This window comes from Rana temporaria, chromosome 1, assembly GCF_905171775.1.
Source record: "Rana temporaria chromosome 1, aRanTem1.1, whole genome shotgun sequence".
Taxonomy (NCBI): domain Eukaryota; kingdom Metazoa; phylum Chordata; class Amphibia; order Anura; family Ranidae; genus Rana; species Rana temporaria.
This window is the reverse complement of record NC_053489.1, coordinates 99,902,271-99,920,379: the sequence shown is the minus strand read 5'-3', so window position 1 is coordinate 99,920,379 and position 18,109 is coordinate 99,902,271. Positions and strand designations below refer to the sequence as shown.

Genomic DNA, 18,109 nt, shown 5'->3' with positions numbered 1-18,109 from the left:
CCCATATATAAAGATTGCTGATCGTTCAGCCCAATGATGAGACTCTTGACCTTTAATTTTTTTTCCAACATGTACATCCATATGCAATGGTGAGCTACATGGTTGTTGACAGCAGCCAGCACTGGGACTTGAGTGACTGGAAATAGGGATGGGTCTTTAGTAGCAGCTCAGATGCGTAGAGGTTCTCCTGTGCCTTTTTTGCTGTGGGCTGACTTTGAGTGTACCTGTAACAATACATCTGTATCAAACGGCTGAATACCAACATTTGCATTTACATAAATCATAAATGATCTAACCTTTTACCCTTTTCCTTGCACCTGCTTTGCAACAAGCAGCTAAGACAAGTCTAATGAGTTAAAAGTTTACAGAAGGCAGAAATGAGTCATTTTGATCTGGGTGTACCTGCAGGGGAGTCCTTTAGCACACAGGCATTCCTGCGTAATGACAGTGACAACATAGTCAGGGAGGAGAGACCTGATCGGCAACCCAGCCCTACTCTCACATGAAAAACTGTACACAAGTAGCAGAAAGTGTTACATTGCACAACGCTCTGCATAGAAAAGAACAGCTGGGAAAGGACTATGAAGACTGTTAATTAAGCACGCTGTCACCTGGTTTTATGAGGATTGCAAGATTATCACTGCATAAAGAAATCACTAAAGATGATAGATTGGGAAAACTTGGCAAAGAGAGATGGAATGGTGGGAGTTGTTGCTGGATTTGGGAGCACTGCACAAAAGAAGCTGGGTAATGTCACCAACACTGTCAATGGTACTGTCACGGGCCTGGTACAAACCGTTCGGAATAAAACCACAACTCTACCTCCATCGGAAGATCATGAGATATGTAAGTCGCATTCAAAGAATTCTTTAATACACTTACATGTAAATGTTTTGTACTTGAGTTTATACAAGTTGATCCTATAATGGAAAACAGGGAGGTGAGAAACACGACCTTCCTTTTCAAATCGTATCAAATGTCCCACAGCTTGACCAAAGGTACAATATAGCATATGGCCGTTTAATGGTTGGCTAAATTGTCTCCATAAAAAAGAGAATGATCAGTTATGAAGACATTTTCAAAATGCTGAAAAATTTTTGCATGCTAGAAATTGCTAATTTATTCACTATTTTAACACCTTTGTCAAAAATTCAAGCATGTTTGCCTTGATGACATTGTTTGCTTTTATAAAAACTAAAACCTGCATTTTAGTGCTTAAATTTAATCAGTGAGAATTATCAAAATTAAATTAAAATTAAAAGTAAGGCCCCGTACACACCATAGAATCCATCCGCAGATAAATCCCAGCAAATGGGTTTCAGCGGATAGATCCTATGGTGTGTACACGCCAGAGGATCTTTTTCCGCGGATAAATCTCCCCTGGGATGGATTCCAGCAGATCGGATATTTGCTGACATGCACAACAAATCCATGTGCTGGAATCCATCCCAACGGATGGATCCGCTGGTCTGTACAGACTCACCGAATCCATCCGTCCGAAGTGATCCCCCGCATGCGTCGTAATGAATTGATGCATGCGTGGAATTCCTTATATGACAACGTCGCCGCGTCATAATCGCGGCGACGGCGCGACACGTCATCGCCAGAGGATTTCGGCGCGGATTTCAATGCGATGGTGTGTACACGCTGGACCGTATTCGCGGATAAATTCTCCCGTGTGTATGGGGCCTTACAGCCACATTTACAGATATCAGAATAAAATGATACATAAAGTGTTGTTCTATTATGTTCAAAGTAAATGACAAATGTGAAAAAAGTTTAATGATAGCTACACAATTACCTGTCTCTGTGCTCAAATCTCCACCACACAGATCTGCTAACCAAAACCCATCCCCTCAAAACAAAAGATGTCCAATATCGCTTAAAACTCCTCTCAAGGGAATGGATGGCTTGAACCCTTTCATACAAGCCTGGATGGCTCTCTAACAGCAGGGCGCATAGTATATTGCAACCGTATCTCCTTTTAAAACAAAATGTATATCTGCGCAAACAGGGAAACAAATAACCAAATGAAACAGCAGCTGTGCACAATGTCTAGACACTTGACACACTGTAGGTAATATAAAATATAAAGCAAATAGTGCAGTGCTAAAATAAAGAAAAACATGTAGTGAACACAAAATTATTCCAAGAATCTAACCAAGTCCCTAAAAGTGCAATTCCATAGAAATGTTCATGAGCAATCTGTGCAATAGCATACAAGCAATCCGGATGAAAAAATCCCTCACGCCAAAAATTGATAACCGCGTTTACCAGAGGATGTGGGACCCCCTAATAAGAGTGGTCTAATGCACTTTGTTTACAATAACCAAGCCAGAGATCCGGACCTCCTAGATATCCTCCCTTGTCTCTGCATAATTGCACCATAGAGATGGATGGACGAATGCTGAGAAGCAAAGTCCTCTCTTCCCGATCTTCTCTTCACTGATCTCTGAGATCAGCAGAGGGAAGATCTGGGAGAGAGGGCTTTGCTTCTCGGCATTCGTCCAACCGTATCTCCTTGCTGCGGTGATTTTCGTAGTCCTTTGATCCCATTCACATGTGTTTGGCTTCTGCTCTCACCTATTGGTGGGCACTGCACTGCCACAGGAGATACAGTTGCAATATGGGTGCCCTGTGGTTTGGAGAGCCATCCATTAGCTTAGGAGGTGTTTAAAGTGATATTAGAACCTCTTTTATTTTAAGGTCTTGGGCCCTGGTAAGCAGATCTGTGTGGTGGAGGTTTGAGCACAGAGACCAGTGATGGTGTTGCTAGACTGAACTTCACACATGGACGTACATTTTAGAGATCATTTTAGGACTTTAAATGAAGGACTTATTTCACATTTGTTATTTACTTTGTACATAACAGCATAACACTTTATTTATTGTTGCTTGCTTTTAACCACCCTGACAGTTGGAATCCGCCATTATCATGGGGAAAATCCAGTGTAAATTCCTGTGCTATCCACAACTTTCTATCTTCTCTTGGCAGCACAGTGGCTAAGTAGTTAGCACTTCAGGCAGCACTAAGGTCATTGGTTTGAATTCCAACCATGGCACTGCCTGCATGGAGTTTACATCTTCCTGTGCCTGTGTGGGTCTCCTCCCACACTCCAAAGACATGCTGGTAGGGTAATCGGTTCCTAAGGCCAGCCATAGACAGAGGAAATTTCTTGAACCCCCGATGGGGGTGGGGGAAGCCATCCCCGCCGGGAGAAGACAGTAATTTTTGCTAGCAGCTATAACAGCTGCTTGCACTCTGGTTGTACCCAAGTTGATCGATCAACTTTGGTACATTTAGCCTGCCAAAACTTGGTTCAATTCAAACCGTCTATGACCGGCCTAAAATAGCCCTTGTATGTATATACGTGATCTAGGGCCCTTTAGAGTGTAAGCTCTTTGAGGGAAGGGAGTAATGTGAATGCACAATATGTAAAGTGCTGCGTAAATAAATAATTACTTGAAATAAATACATTTGCAGATACTTGCATAATACTTTATAAAATTTTAATCAGCTGCCAGATAAAGAGAGCCTAAAGCCCCTAAAGGGCAAATTCTGCATTATTTCCTCCTCCCCTCCCTCCCTCCTCCACCAATACATTTATTTGGGGGAACGGTTACCTAGTTTTGAACCTAGGTGTTTCGAGCTGAAGTTCACCCCCCCCCCCCCCTTGCCCTCAGCCTGCCAGGACACATCGCAGGTCCCAAAAGGCTGCGGAATTATTCACAAAGCACAGAGCAGCTTGCGCATGGGCAGTGAGAAGCCGGCTCTGATGCTGCAAGGCGTCACAGTTGGCTTCCCTTTGTAAACATGTCGTGGGCCCAAAGACCAGTGAAGAACTGGCCCAGGTGAGGACAGCACTGAATTTCTAGATAGGTAGGTGTCCTTTTATTAAAAGCCAGCAGCTACAGTATTTGAAACTGATGGCTTTCAATTTTATTTCTTTCTAGGGTGAAGATCCTCTTTAAGTTGCTCTAAAACTGCTTACTGCAGCTTCATGGAGTACTAGTGCTACAGAGCATGTACATTTCTTCTCAAAACAAGACCCACTTCCCTCCATAGTATGGCTTAAAGTGATTGTAAAGTCTCTTTTTTTTATTTTTTATAAAAATAACAAACTGTTAATACTTACAATAATGTTAATGGTATAATAATGTTAACAACATGTTATACTTACCTGATCTGTGCAGTGGATTTGAACAGAGCAACCTGGATACTCCTCTTCTGGGGTCCCTCTTTTGTGATCCTGGTCCCTCCCCCCTGTTCAGTGCCCCTACAGCAAGCAGCTTGCTATGGGGGCATTTGAGCCAAGCTGACGCTCCCTGTGTCCATTCAGACATGGATCTCCAACCTGGTGCTGCCCCTTCTCTCCCCTGATTGGCTTGCTGACTTTGATTCACAGCAACGGGAGCCAATGGTAGCGCTGTTGTGTTTCAACCAATCAGGAAGGAGAATCTCAGAGGGCTGCATTAAGATAAAATACCTTCTGCCTTTACAACCACTATTAAACTCAAAAACAAAACCTATTATATTGCAACTTACCAGTTCTTTATTTTCACCTGTCCAGTGCTCACATCTTTTACCCAGCTCCCTTTGGACTACATCTGTCTTCATTAGTAAGCCTGGCATGACGTTACTCCTGCACATGCGTGAGAGCTCAGTCACCCTGGCACATAGGATCACAGCCGAAATGTAAACTAAACTGCGCTTGTGCATCTTAGTGTACATTCTAAAGAAAACTACGATCCGGTAGCAAGGTTAATATTATTGCAGAAGACACTGCATATCTCTTCTGCAATAAAGAGAATAAAAATAATACCTGCGCACAGTTTAACCGCACCAAAAAGCTGGTGCACCAAACAAATCCTGAATACTGGACCAAAAATAAAAATGTACAAAAAAAGTTGCGCATGCCCTTTTAAATGCTTAATTCATACAAATGAATCTCTGAATACAGATATACTTGTGCAGTATGAACAACAATCAATATTCAACTCTAAGGCCCCATACACACGATAGAATCCATCCGCTGAAAAATCCCAGCGAATGGGTTTCAGCGGATAGATCCTATGGTGTGTACACTCCAGCGGATCTGTTTCCGCGGATATTTATCCCCTGGGATGGATTCCAGCAGATCAGATATTTGCTGACATGCTAAACACATCTATCTGCTGGAATCCATCCGCTGGTCTGTATAGACTCACCGGATCCATCCGTCCGAAGGGATCCCCCGCATGCGTCGTAATGATTCGACGCATGCGTGGAATTCCTTATATGACAGCGTCGCGCACGTTGCCGTGTCATAATCGCGGCGACGGCGCGACACGTCATCACCAGAGGATTCCGGCGCGGATTTCAATGCGATGGTGAGTACACTCCATCGCAGAGAAATCCGCTGAAATCCTCGAGAGGATTTATCCGCGGAAACGGTCCACTGGACCGTATTCGCGGATAAATCCTCTCGTGTGTATGGGGCCTGATATACTTGTAAAATAGGTGCATAAGATCAATATCCATACCAAATAAACATTTGTCATAAGTGAAACAATAAAGTCCATATATACGGTAATTCAGACTTCTTAATCTCCAGGTGCCTTAACCACTTCAATACTGGACACTTTTACCCCCTTCCTGCCCAGACAAATTTTCAGTTTTCAGCACTTTGAATGACAATTGCACGGTCATGCAACACTGTACCCATAGAACATTTTTAGCATTTTTTTCACAAAATTGAGATTTCAATTGGTGGTATTGAATCACCGCTGTTTTTGGAATTTTTTACATACTGTCACCCGTGAGGTATAGCGTCATCATATGACTGATGTGGCGTTGATCAGGGAAACAGACTGGTGACAATATGTAAAAAAAAAAAAAAAAAAAGCAATAATTTTTTTTTATATTTTTTTATAAAATTTTCTTTCTTTTTATTATTAATTTTTTACATTCAAGTACAGTGATCTATTATCGGCCATGTCCAACGGGTGAAAGATCACACCAGAGTGCAGCCATATTATGGTTGGGGTTAAGGTGCTCGTTGATGAATAAAAACATTTGCTATCCAGAGCACTGAATTTTGCCAAGTGGTTAATGAATGAAAACTTGCCCCACCAGGGAGCAGGACATGATTAAAACGTTTTGTTCAGAAGAGCAACAAAAGTTGATGGCTAATTCGGAGACAAATATCAGGGATTTATTTATGTGTACTTTATAATGGTTGGTAATCTTAAAAAAAGTTTTTGTAAAGTCTGTAAAAGTTTTTTATGTGGAAAAAATAATACAAATAATTTAAACACAAATATCAGGGAGCCACATACTGCTAAGCCTTGGATAAAAATGTGATTGTTTTTTTTTTTAGGTGGAGCACGGGATTTATGGAGTGATGTAATTTGGTTGGAACAGTTATATTGCACTTATATTTATTTAGACTAAATGGCACTTTATTTGCTTATTCATATATTTGGACTTGCAGCACTGTGTTCTTGGCGTCACTGACCAGTAGGGCATTTGGTCTTTTAAATTATTTGTTATTTTGCACAGTATTGATTGAGATCACTTTTTAACTATTTAGTATATTTATTAGAATTTCAATTGTTTGTTTCATGTTTTATTTTTATATATATATATATATATATATATAATTTGTTCTAAAAAAACGTGCTTCAATGTGCCAAAGTGCTTCCCCACATCCAAGCCTCTTGTCAGATTGACATGATCTCACAATAAAAGAGATCAAGCATGCTTTTTTAGTCCACAGAAACCAATGGTTTCCACTGTGTAGTCAGTAGATACGCCGGCGTACTTCGTCTGTGGATCTGGCCCAGTGAGTTTAGGATGTACCTGTACCTGATTCATAGACCTATATGATAGGTCTAATAATGCTTGTTTCCTAATATTGGGGGTGATCTGATGTCTAGGGATGGTCTGTGATCTTCATCTTTAAATATCTCCTCTTTGTTCCAACAGTCACACCTGCTTGGAAAAAAAGTTCTGTGAATAAGGGCTCAAAACCACAAATAAATCGCCATGATGTAGTATGTAAAAAGACAACCGATTTATTAAAAGTAAAATATTGCACTCACATAGCTATCACTTGTACATCAAATTCATATAGCGCAAGCTGTTGGCGCTATATAAATTCTGTATTGAATAATAATTATTCAAATGAGCAATAATAAATCCAGTATCTAGAAGATCAAACTTGCCGATATTCCTCGTATTCTTCTGTGATGTCACCTGGCTCCTCCACACACATATCCTCACTAACCACATGACTTCATCAGGGATAGCTAGGTGACATGCGTGGCTGTCTTTTATAAACCGATGTATTAGCCGCCAATTGTAGCTGATATACCTATTCATTTTTATGTGAATTGTTTCACATTGACACCACCTTCCATGCAGGAATTGCTCCAGCAGCTCTCAGACACCGTTTACGCCAAGGGACAATTAAAACCAAAAGAAAGGAAAAGCTTCATAGTGCAGTATATGAGAAGTACTGTGTTTTCCCCCAAAAATAAGACCTGGTCTTATATTCTATTTGGCTACAAAAAACACACTAGGGATTATTTTCAGGGGATGTCTTATTTATTCATGGTATGTACAATAATCTACTAATCTATTTATATAAATACAGTCATATCATCTTCTTCTGGGAAAAAAAAAATATCCTGATCCTTTAAAGCATGATAGACAGCACAGTGTTTCTCTCCCTGTCAGTCAGCATTATGAAATTCTGTAATCCCAAAACCTTGGTTAGTCCTTGTAAAATCATGTAATCCATTCTGTAAAAAATATATAGGGGCAGATCCACAAAAGAATTACGCCGGCGTATCTCTTGATACGCCGCGTAATTTCAAATTTTGCGCGTCGTATCTTTGTTTTGTATCTACAAAACAAGATACGACTGCATCTCGGATCGATCCGACAGGCGTACGTCTTAGTACGCCGTCGGATCTTAGGTGCATTTTTTCGGCGCCCGCTAGGTGGCGTTTCCGTTGAATTCCGCATCGAGTATGCAAATTAGCTTGTTACGGCGATCCACGAACGTACGTCCGGCTGGCGCATTTTTTTTTACGTTGTTTGCATTCGGCTTTTTCTGGCGTATAGTTACCCCTGCTATTATGAGGCGTACTCAATGTTAAGTATGGCCGTCATTCCCGCTTCGCCTTTTGAATTTTTTACGTTGTTTGCGTAAGTCGTTCGCGAATAGGGATTTGCGTAGAACGACATCACCGTCGTAAGCATTGGCTTGTTCCGGTTTAATTTCGAGCGTGCACACTGGGATACCCCCACGGACGGCGCATGCGCAATTAAAAAAAAACATTGTTTACGCTGGGTCACGACGTATTTACATAAAACACGCCCCCATCACATCCATTTGAATTCCGCGCCCTTACGCCGCCAAAGATACACTATGCCGCCGTAACTTATGGCACAAATTCTTTGAGGATTCGAAAGAAAAAAAATAAGCGGCGTAGTGTATCTTAGATACGCTGCGCCCGGCGGAGATATGCGCCGAGGTACGTGAATCTGCCCCATAATGTGTAGTGTGTCTCCTTGTGTAACTTTATTGTGGATAATACCTTATTTACAGAGCCACTGGGTGCTCACGTGACCTGCCGGAGCTCTTCTTTCCTGCTTCAAATACTGCAGAGGGAGAGGCCGAGATCCCGCTGACATCAGCCCCGCTCCAAACACTGCAGCGGGAGGGGCCGCTGATGTCAGCCAGGAGAAGATGTCCGGCAGGTCACGTGGACGCCCAGCGGCGCGTTTTCACAATAACCTTACAAAAGGAGACACTGCACATTATATAATCGTTTTACAAAACAGTTTACATGTTTTTACAAGGACTTTAACTAGGGCTTATTTTTGGTGTAGGGCTTATGTTGCAGCCATTCCGAAAATCACGCTAGGTCTTTTTTTCAGGGTAGGGCTTAGCTTCGGGGAAACAGGGTCACAAGTGGTGTACAGATACACCAAGCACAACCGTGGGACATGCCAGGGCACCAGTGTGTATTGACGACACCAATCCAGCTCTACCCAACACATTTTCCCGTAATAGGCTTTTTCTGGGAAAGGAAGCTAAAATAAAGAGCCTACCTGATTGCAATCCTTACAATTGAGACTTTAGTTTCGCTTTAAACACCCGGGCAGCAAAGCTGAACCTGATTGCTGCCAACTGAGGTATTTCACTTTAAAATGGAGTCCTTTCCAAAAGACATGTTTCTTAAAATGAACACATTCTCAAAGCTGGAATAAATTTGACAGTTTTTCGTAAATAAATAATATTGTTATACAGGATTTATATGACACCGACATTTTGCAGTGCTTTACAATCTAAGGGGATGTAAATCATCGCAAAGCAAATAATCTGTCAAGACAAAGTTACAGAACCTGCTGGATCACTCATTCATGTTGGTCTTGTTAAACCAGAGCTTTGATTAATCTAGACCTGATACGAGAGCTTTCTTATACAGAGCCCATTTCCCTTTGTTGTCTAGATAAGCAAATGCAAGCGTCTTAGGACCTGTATAACCCACCAGAAAATTAATGGAGTAATTAAATTTTTATCGTCACAAGCTTATGACTGCCTGTATCGTATGGTTTGGTGGAAAATTGGCATTCAAGGAATCAGTGAAATCTTCAATTTATATATTTTCCGGCTGGAGAGAATTCTATTTTATTTATAACATCCACGTAATCCCAAAAATCCACCCCTTCATCAAATTAAAAATGTTATCATGTCCATCCTGTGTTCTGTCTAATGCTTTATTTTGAACATAAGACTAATGACTAATAATGCCTCTTGACCTCTGGAAGGTTTACCCCCTTAATGACCAGGCCATTTTTTGTGATATGACACTGCAATACTTTAAGGCCCCTTTCACATTGAGGAGTTTTTCAGGCGGTAAAGCGCTAAAAATAGCGCTGCTATCCCGCCTGAAAAACTCCTGCACTGCAGACTCAATGTGAAAGCCCGAGGGCTTTCACACTGAGGCGATGCGCTGGCGGGAGACAAAAAAATCTCCTGTCAGCAGCATCTTTGGAGCGGTGAGAGGAGCGGCATGTATACCGCTCCTTCACCGCTCCTTCCCATTGAAAACAATGGGAACCGCGGCAATACCGCCCGCAATGCGCCTCTATAGAGGCGCATTGCGGGCGGTATTAACTCTTTATCGGCCGCTAGCGGGGGTTAATACCGCACCGCTAGCGGCCGAATCCCATGGTAATCACGGCGGTATAGCGCCGCTATATTTAGCGGCGTTATACCGCAACCGCAGCTCCTGCCTCAGTCTGAAAGGGGCCTAACTGACAATAGCGCAGTCGTGTGACGCTGTACCCAAATAAAATTGAAGTCAATTTTTTCCCACAAGTAGAGCTTTCTTTTGGTGGTAATTGATCACTAATGTGTTTTTAATTTTTTGCGCTATAAACAAAAAAAGACATACGATTTAAAAAAAAAACAAAAAAAAAAACACTATATATATATATATATATATATATATATGTATGTATGTATGTATGTATATAAAACATATCCAATACATATGCTACACATTTTTGGTTAAAAAAAATCCCAATAAGCGTATGTTGATTGGCTTGTGCAAAAGTTATAGCATCTACAAACTATGGGCTATTTTTATTTATTTATATTTATATTTATTTTTTTATTTATTTTTTACTTCTAATGGTGGCGATCAGCAACTTGCGGTGGACATTCTGACACTGACAGTTTTGACAATTTTTTGGGGAACCAGTGACTCTAATACAGTGATCAGTGCTAAAAATATGCACTGTCACTGTACTAATGTCACTGGCTGGGAAGGGGTTAAACATCTAGGGTGATCAAAGGGTTAAATGTGTGCCTAGCCAGTGTTTGCGTTCACTTTGCTTTGCTTTTCTTTGCATGCTTTCACTAGGGGAAGTAATCAATTTCATTTCCTGCTTTGCAGGGAAAGTAAATTATTTACTTTCTCACTGTTTACATAGGCAAAGCCCTGTTCTGTGTGTGTTCTGGATGATCGGCAAGTGTCGGAGGTAATCTATTGACATGTGCTTTGTAAAATCACAGCAAAGCCGGGTCACCTGTGAGTAGACACTGCTGTGTCACACATTTCACAGAGCCTGCCTTCTGAACTACAGAGGTGCTGAGAGGAGGCATTACAGGAGACAGAGTCAGTACAAGAATCACTGCTTGCAGGCAGTAGGGTACCATGGGATATGTAGTCCTTATAAAGTGAAAGTAAACAAAATGAACAGATGGAAGCTGCAAAGCATGCAGGGAATCCAGGGAGTTGTGAAAAAAAGAGGGCAAATAGGTAGCACTCATAACAAAAATGTTGCATGTCAGGGGGTCACCTTCACTTAAATCCGAAGTTCCATTTTTGGGTGGAACTCCGCTTTAAAAATGAAAAGTATATTCTTGGACTATAAATTAGATCTTGTTTATCTTTATGGACCTTGCTTTGTGCACTGGTGTGCAGTCATGTTGGAACAGGAAGGGGTCATCTCCAAACTGTTCCCACAAAGTTGGGAGCATGAAATTGTCCAAAATGTCTGGGTATGCTGATGCCTTAAGAGTTCCCTTCACTGAAACTAAGGGGCCAAGCCCAACCCCTGAAAAACAACTCCACGCCATAATCCCCCCTACACAAAATGATTTGGACCAATGCACAAAGCAAGTTCCATAAAGACATGGATGAGCGAGTTTGGGGTGGAGGATCTTGACTGGCCTGCACAAAGTCCTGACCTCAACCTGATAAAACACCTTTGGAATGAATTAGAGCGGAGACTGCGAGCCAGGCCTTCCCCATTGGAAGATTTTGCCACACCATTGCACATGACAAAGCGTTCTCTGATTGGATAAGGTGGAAATCGGGATCCACCTCATTCGATCAGAGAACATTTTGCATTCATTGAGAAAAAAAAGTGTTTTCTGAATGGTGCTTGTGCTTAGTAGGTGACCTCCTGTGTTCAGTAAGCAATAGGGCAGCCACTTGACACGGGACCCAGAAGCTAGCAGCAATCCCTAAAAAGCCCCTAACCCCAATCGCGTTCTGCGATCCACCAATCAAAACCTCCTCCAGATACCCAAAGCCAGATACAAGTCCAAAGGAGATCGAAGATTTGCAGTCCAGGTACCTCGCCTGTGGAATGCACTACCAACCACCATCCGACTGGAGTCGGACCACTTGGCCTTCAGGAGAAAGATTAAAACCCATCTCTTCTGAGGTCAAGGGGTTCCTTACCCATGAAATGGATACAGCGCCCAGAGGCAATTCAGTTCTCATGTGTTGCGCTTTACAAGTCTCTCTCTCTCTCTCTACTAGATTTTCCATTTCCATGGGGATCCAACAGGTATGACACATACATACTTATATTGATCAAAGCTGGACAGATGTAACTGTAAAAATGGCCATATCTAAACTTTAGATTTAAAATGATTTGCACAGAATATGGTAATGGGAAATAATAGTTTATTATACAGCTGCAGCATATCAGCATCATTAACCACTTGCCGACCAACCGCCGTCATTATTCAGTGGCAGGTTGGCTCATTCCTGCAAATCGTCGTAGCTGTGCGGCGGGCACTTTAACAGCTACAGCGGGCGCAGCGCCCAGAGGCGATTCAGTTCGCATGTGCTGCGCTATATAAGTTTCTCACTCACTCAGCGGGGCAGCCGATGCACGTGACCAGTGGCCGTGATATCTGCTGGCCACTCGCAATCGCTCCACAGGAGCCAGAACCGGGATCTGTCAATGTAAACAAACAGATCCCCGTTCTGACAGGGGAGTTCAGAGTTGTCGCAGTCCCGCTAAAAATCGCTGATCACGACATTATTAGTAAAAAATTATTCCGTAAATCTATAACCTATTTTGTAGACGCAATAACTTTTGCGCAAACCAATCAATTAATGCTTATTCCTTGTTTTTTTTTACAAAAAATATGTAGGAGAATACAAAGTGGTTTAAACTGATAAAGACATTTTTTTTATTACATTTTTTGGGATATTTATTATAGCAAAAAGTACAAAATATTGTTTTTTTTTTTTAAATTGACGCCTTTTTTTGTTTATAGCGCAAAAAATTAAAACCGCAGAGGTAATCAAATACAACCAAAAGAAAGCTATATTTGTGAGAAAAAGGGACAATGTTTGTCTACATTGTCGCACGACCGTGCAATTGTCCGTTAAAGCGACGCAGTGACGTATTGCAAAACATGGCAAATCTTCGGGTCCTTAAGTGGTTAAATCATGCATAACAATGCATAATATTCACACCTATATTTTATCTTATCTAGTGCTAAAAACTGAAATGGAATTCCATCAAGCAGCCAAGGCAAATGATGTGGAAAAAATGACCCAGCTCAAAGAACGGAAAGTAAACATCAATTCTAGAAATGCTGTAAGTATTCCTACTTGTAGCTTGGTGGTAGTAGTGTCTTATTCAAAGGCTTCCCTTACGCTAACCCTGTGTAATCTCAGTCCTAATATAAACCATCCTTATGAAAATAAAACCCTTTGTTTGCACACTCATCTGTCCTGTTTGAGGTTGCTCTAGCTTTTTTTTTTTTATTATGGTATTTGCAGGAAATTATGTGACATTCTAAGGATTCATTTATTTTGCAAAGGACAGGATCAGTGATGTAAAGCTAATTTTCCTATTTCACTTGAGTCAAATTCAACAAATTACAAAACAATTAAGGACCAATTAATATATAATAGACCGTGTAACTAACATATCAAAATACATTTCAGTGTACCAGCCTGCCCGCACCAACTGTGTATCACTATCGGATCATACTAATATACAAAAAAAAAATCATAAAAAATATGACTTTACTTGAATTCAAAAGGCACATTTCAATGTTTCAGATACAAATGTAAAAGAAATCAATTTGATGAAAATTATTTGTATTAATGTTTTAAAAATGTGTAGTTTATAAATATATATACAGGCAGCCATATTTATTCTTTATGTATTCAAGCCTTGCAATTATTCTGCTTTACTGCTCTTTCTTACAATGTAGGTCTTTGGGGCCATCCACACTACACCATACTTTACCACATCGCACACTCGGGCCCAGATTCGGCTTTTTCCGGCGTATAGTTACCCCTGCTATGTGAGGCGTATCCTATGTTATGTATGGCCATCGTTCCCGCGCCGAGTTTTGAATTTTTACGTTGTTTGCGTAAGTCGATTCAGAATACGGCCGGACGCAAGTTACGCTCACGCCAAAACCAATGACGTCCTAGCGACGTCATTTGGAGCAATGCACGCTGGGAAATTTAGCCGGCGGCGCATGCGCAGTTAAATCGGCGCGGGGACGCGCCTGATTTAAATAGTACACTCCCCCTAGCCGCGGAATTTCAATTCCGCCGGGGGATTTACGATACGCCGCTGCAAGTTTTGAGGTAAGTGCTTTCTGAATGCAGCACTAGCCTCTAAAACTTGCGCCGGCGGATCGTAAATCAGATAGATTACGTGGATCTAAAGATCCGCTAATCTATCTGAATCTACCCCATTGTCTTACGCCAGATACACAATGAAGTTTTCTTTAATTCAACCCAGCAGGCTGAATGAAAAAAAAAATCTGAGGCAGTCGCTGTACTAACTATGTGATGTTATTACAGTGATCTCCCCGCTGTGCTATTGCGTTCTGATAGGGGGCCTGCCCCCCAACTCAAACACACCAGTCAGCCATTGCAGCCATTGGCTGGTTTTTGAGCATCCTTGCCGGTCGTGAGACTGGCCTCTGTCGGACGAGGAGCTGTACACATGGGGCTAGATTCAGATAGATTAGCGGATCTTTAGATCCGCGTAATCTATCTGATTTACGATCCGCCCGCGCAAGTTTTCGAGGCAAGTGCTGTATTCAGAAAGCACTTGCCTCTAAAGTTGCGCCGTCGGATAGTAAATCCCCCGGTGGAATTCAAATTCTGCGGCTAGGGGGAGTATACTATTTAAATCAGGCGCGTCCCCGCGCCGATCGAACTGCGCATGCGCCGCCGGCTAAATTTCGAAGCGTGCATTGCTCCAAATGACGTCGCTAGGACATGGGTGTAGGAACCCTTACAAATCTGGGGGGGACAGCATTTTTACTCGCCAGGTATATTCTTATTAAGTAGGTGTTCGGAAGCTGAATGCGCCGACATTTTTCAGCGTAATCAGCAGCAGGGGCGTACCTAGAGCATTTGGCACCCGGGGCGACTCCTATATCTGGCCCCCCCCACTTTAAAATGTAAAAACACCCCACTGTGCCCCCTGCATACCTCTGCACCCTTCAGTCTCTGTCACTACTGTGTAACCCCTCTCCACAACTGGACCCCTTTACATTACACAGCCCCTTCACCTTTGGACCCCTTTACATTACAAAACCCCCTGCACCTCCGGGACCCCTTTCCATTACACAGCACCCTGCACCCCTTTCCATTACACAGCACCCTGCACCCCTTTCCATTACACAGCACCCTGCACCTCTGGACCCCTTTCCATTACACAGCACCCTGCACCTCTGGACCCCTTTCCATTACACAGCACCCTGCACCTCTGGACCCCTTTACATTACAAAACCCTCTGGACCCCTTTACATTACACAGCACCCTGCACCTCTGGACCTTTTTACATTACACAGCACCCTGAACCTCTGGACCCCTTTACATTACACAGCACCCTGCACCTCTGGACCCCTTTACATTACACAGCACCCTGAATCTCTGGACCCCTTTACATTACACAGCACCCTGCACCTCTGGACCCCTTTCCATTACACAGCACCCTGCACCTCTGGACCCCTTTACATTACAAAACCCTCTGGACCCCTTTACATTACACAGCACCCTGCACCTCTGGACCCCTTTACATTACAAAACCCTCTGGACCCCTTTACATTACACAGCACCCTGCACCTCTGGACCCCTTTACATTACACAGCACCCTGAATCTCTGGACCCCTTTCCATTACACAGCACCCTGCACCTCTGGACCCCTTTCCATTACACAGCACCCTGCACCTCTGGACCCCTTTACATTACAAAACCCTCTGGACCCCTTTACATTACACAGCACCCTGCACCTCTGGACCCCTTTACATTACACAGCACCCTGAACCTCTGGACCCCTTTACATTACACAGCACCCTGCACCTCTGGACCCCTTTACATTACACAGCACCCTGAATCTCTGGACCCCTTTACATTACACAGCACCCTGCACCTCTGGACCCCTTTACATTACACAGCACCCTGAATCTCTGGACCCCTTTCCATTACACAGCACCCTGCACCTCTGGACCCCTTTCCATTACACAGCACCCTGCACCTCTGGACCCCTTTACATTACACAGCACCCTGAATCTCTGGACCCCTTTACATTACACAGCACTCTGCACCTCTGGACCCCTTTACATTACACAGCACCCTGAAATCTTTGGGTTCACACGTGTGTCCTGGAGTTTGTTGCAGTGTTGGGGTATACGCAGTTTTTCTGCATTTTATCCCCATTTTTAGCTGCAGTGCCACAGACTTCTATTAGCTTGTATAATTTTACTGTGTTTTCTAAAAGCTCACCAAAGACGCAGTAAAGAGGACATTTAGTGCGCTTTCAGAAAATGTTGCAAAAATGTGTAACCCAATAGAAGTCTGTGGGACTGTAGTGAAAATGGAAGTAAATGCAGGAAAACTGTGTATACACCGATACTGCAACTGAACCGCAGTGCATCAGTGTGATCCCACTTGAGTGCTGGTTCATATATATGCGATGCAGGAATCAGTGCGATTCCTGCATTGCATGTTGCTTGTCGGCCATTCACGTTGTCTTTTGCAAACTGCTACGGGTGTCAATGTAAATTAATGACACCCCCAGATCGGTTGGCAGATCACAGTAAGAACTGTGAAATGGTGCAGGAATCGGATTGCATAAGTGTAAACACCCATCCAATCCGATTCCAGCGCAGACCAAAAAAGGGTTTTGGTGCAAATGCGATTTCAGCCATACAGTTTGTATGTCTGAACTCGCATCGCACAGACATTGCATGTGATCTGCACAGAAATGCGCTGCGAATCACATGCAATGTCTATGATCATGCTAGTGAGAAGCCTGGCTAAAAGGGACATGATGTGGCTGCCTATCAGCATAGAGTTAATGACAGGCTCTGCTAGAGGACAACAGAGGAAAGAGGGGGAGTGAAGGATTTGGGGGAGAGAGAGGGCAGAGTCTGGACACAGTGACAGTGATAATAACTCACTTTATGTTCTCAGGATGATCCCAGTCTCACACTCGTTCTGTTGGTGGCTCTTTAGCTGTCAGCTACTTGTTTGAGTGTTCCCGCCCACACGTTCCTTTCAGAAACAGCTCAGCACGGGCTGCACGGAGCATGGAGGACACAGAGGGGAGGGAGGAGGCAGAGCTCATGCAGACTCTTCCATTCCTGTAGAGAGGGGGGGGGGGGAGCTGTACTCACTGAGCTGTTAGAATGTAACAGAGAGTGAGGTGCACAGTAGTGTCAGTCTGCCTGGGCTCTCCCTGCGCTCTCAGCATATAACATCGCCGCTGCACTACCAAGCCTGCTCTCACTGTTTCATACAGGGGAGGATGGGGGAGCCGCCTGACACCCCCCTAATGTGTGGCACCTGGTGCGGCCCGTCCCTAAGTTAGTACGCCTCTGATCAGGAGGGCTCCAAGTCCTCCTAACCTGGGGGGGATTTTACCGTACCTGTCCCCCCTGCATTATTTCCTGGGGGGGATCCGTCCCCCCCGTCCCCCCCGGTTCCTACGCCCATGCGCTAGGACATCATTGGTTTCGACGTGAACGTAAATTACGTCCATCCGTATTCGCGCCCAACTTACACAAACAACGTAAAAAATTCAAAATTCGACCCGGGAACGACGGCCATACTTAACATAGGATACACCGCATATAGCAGGGGTAACTATCCGCCGGAAAAAGCTGAATGCAAACGATGTAAAAAAAGCGCCGGGCGGGCGTTCGTTTCTGAATCGGCGAAACTCCTCATTTGCATATTCCTCGCGTACAAAAAAATGAAACGCCACCTAACGGCCGGCCTGGAATTGCAGCCTAAGATCCGACGGTGTAAGTCACTTACA

The 18,109-nt window shown here is 43.2% G+C and overlaps 1 protein-coding gene across 1 annotated transcript in view; it reads left to right on the top strand.

The window, feature by feature from the left end:
• The first annotated feature begins 448 nt into the window (after positions 1-448).
• ANKDD1B (ankyrin repeat and death domain containing 1B) overlaps positions 449-18,109 on the top strand; it is a 69,322-nt gene continuing 51,661 nt past the window's right edge. The window contains exons 1-2 of the mRNA XM_040341226.1: positions 449-846; positions 13,305-13,408. Coding sequence (XP_040197160.1) covers positions 663-846; positions 13,305-13,408 — 288 coding nt within the window. The 5' untranslated portion in view covers positions 449-662. The remainder of the gene's footprint in view (positions 847-13,304; positions 13,409-18,109) is intronic.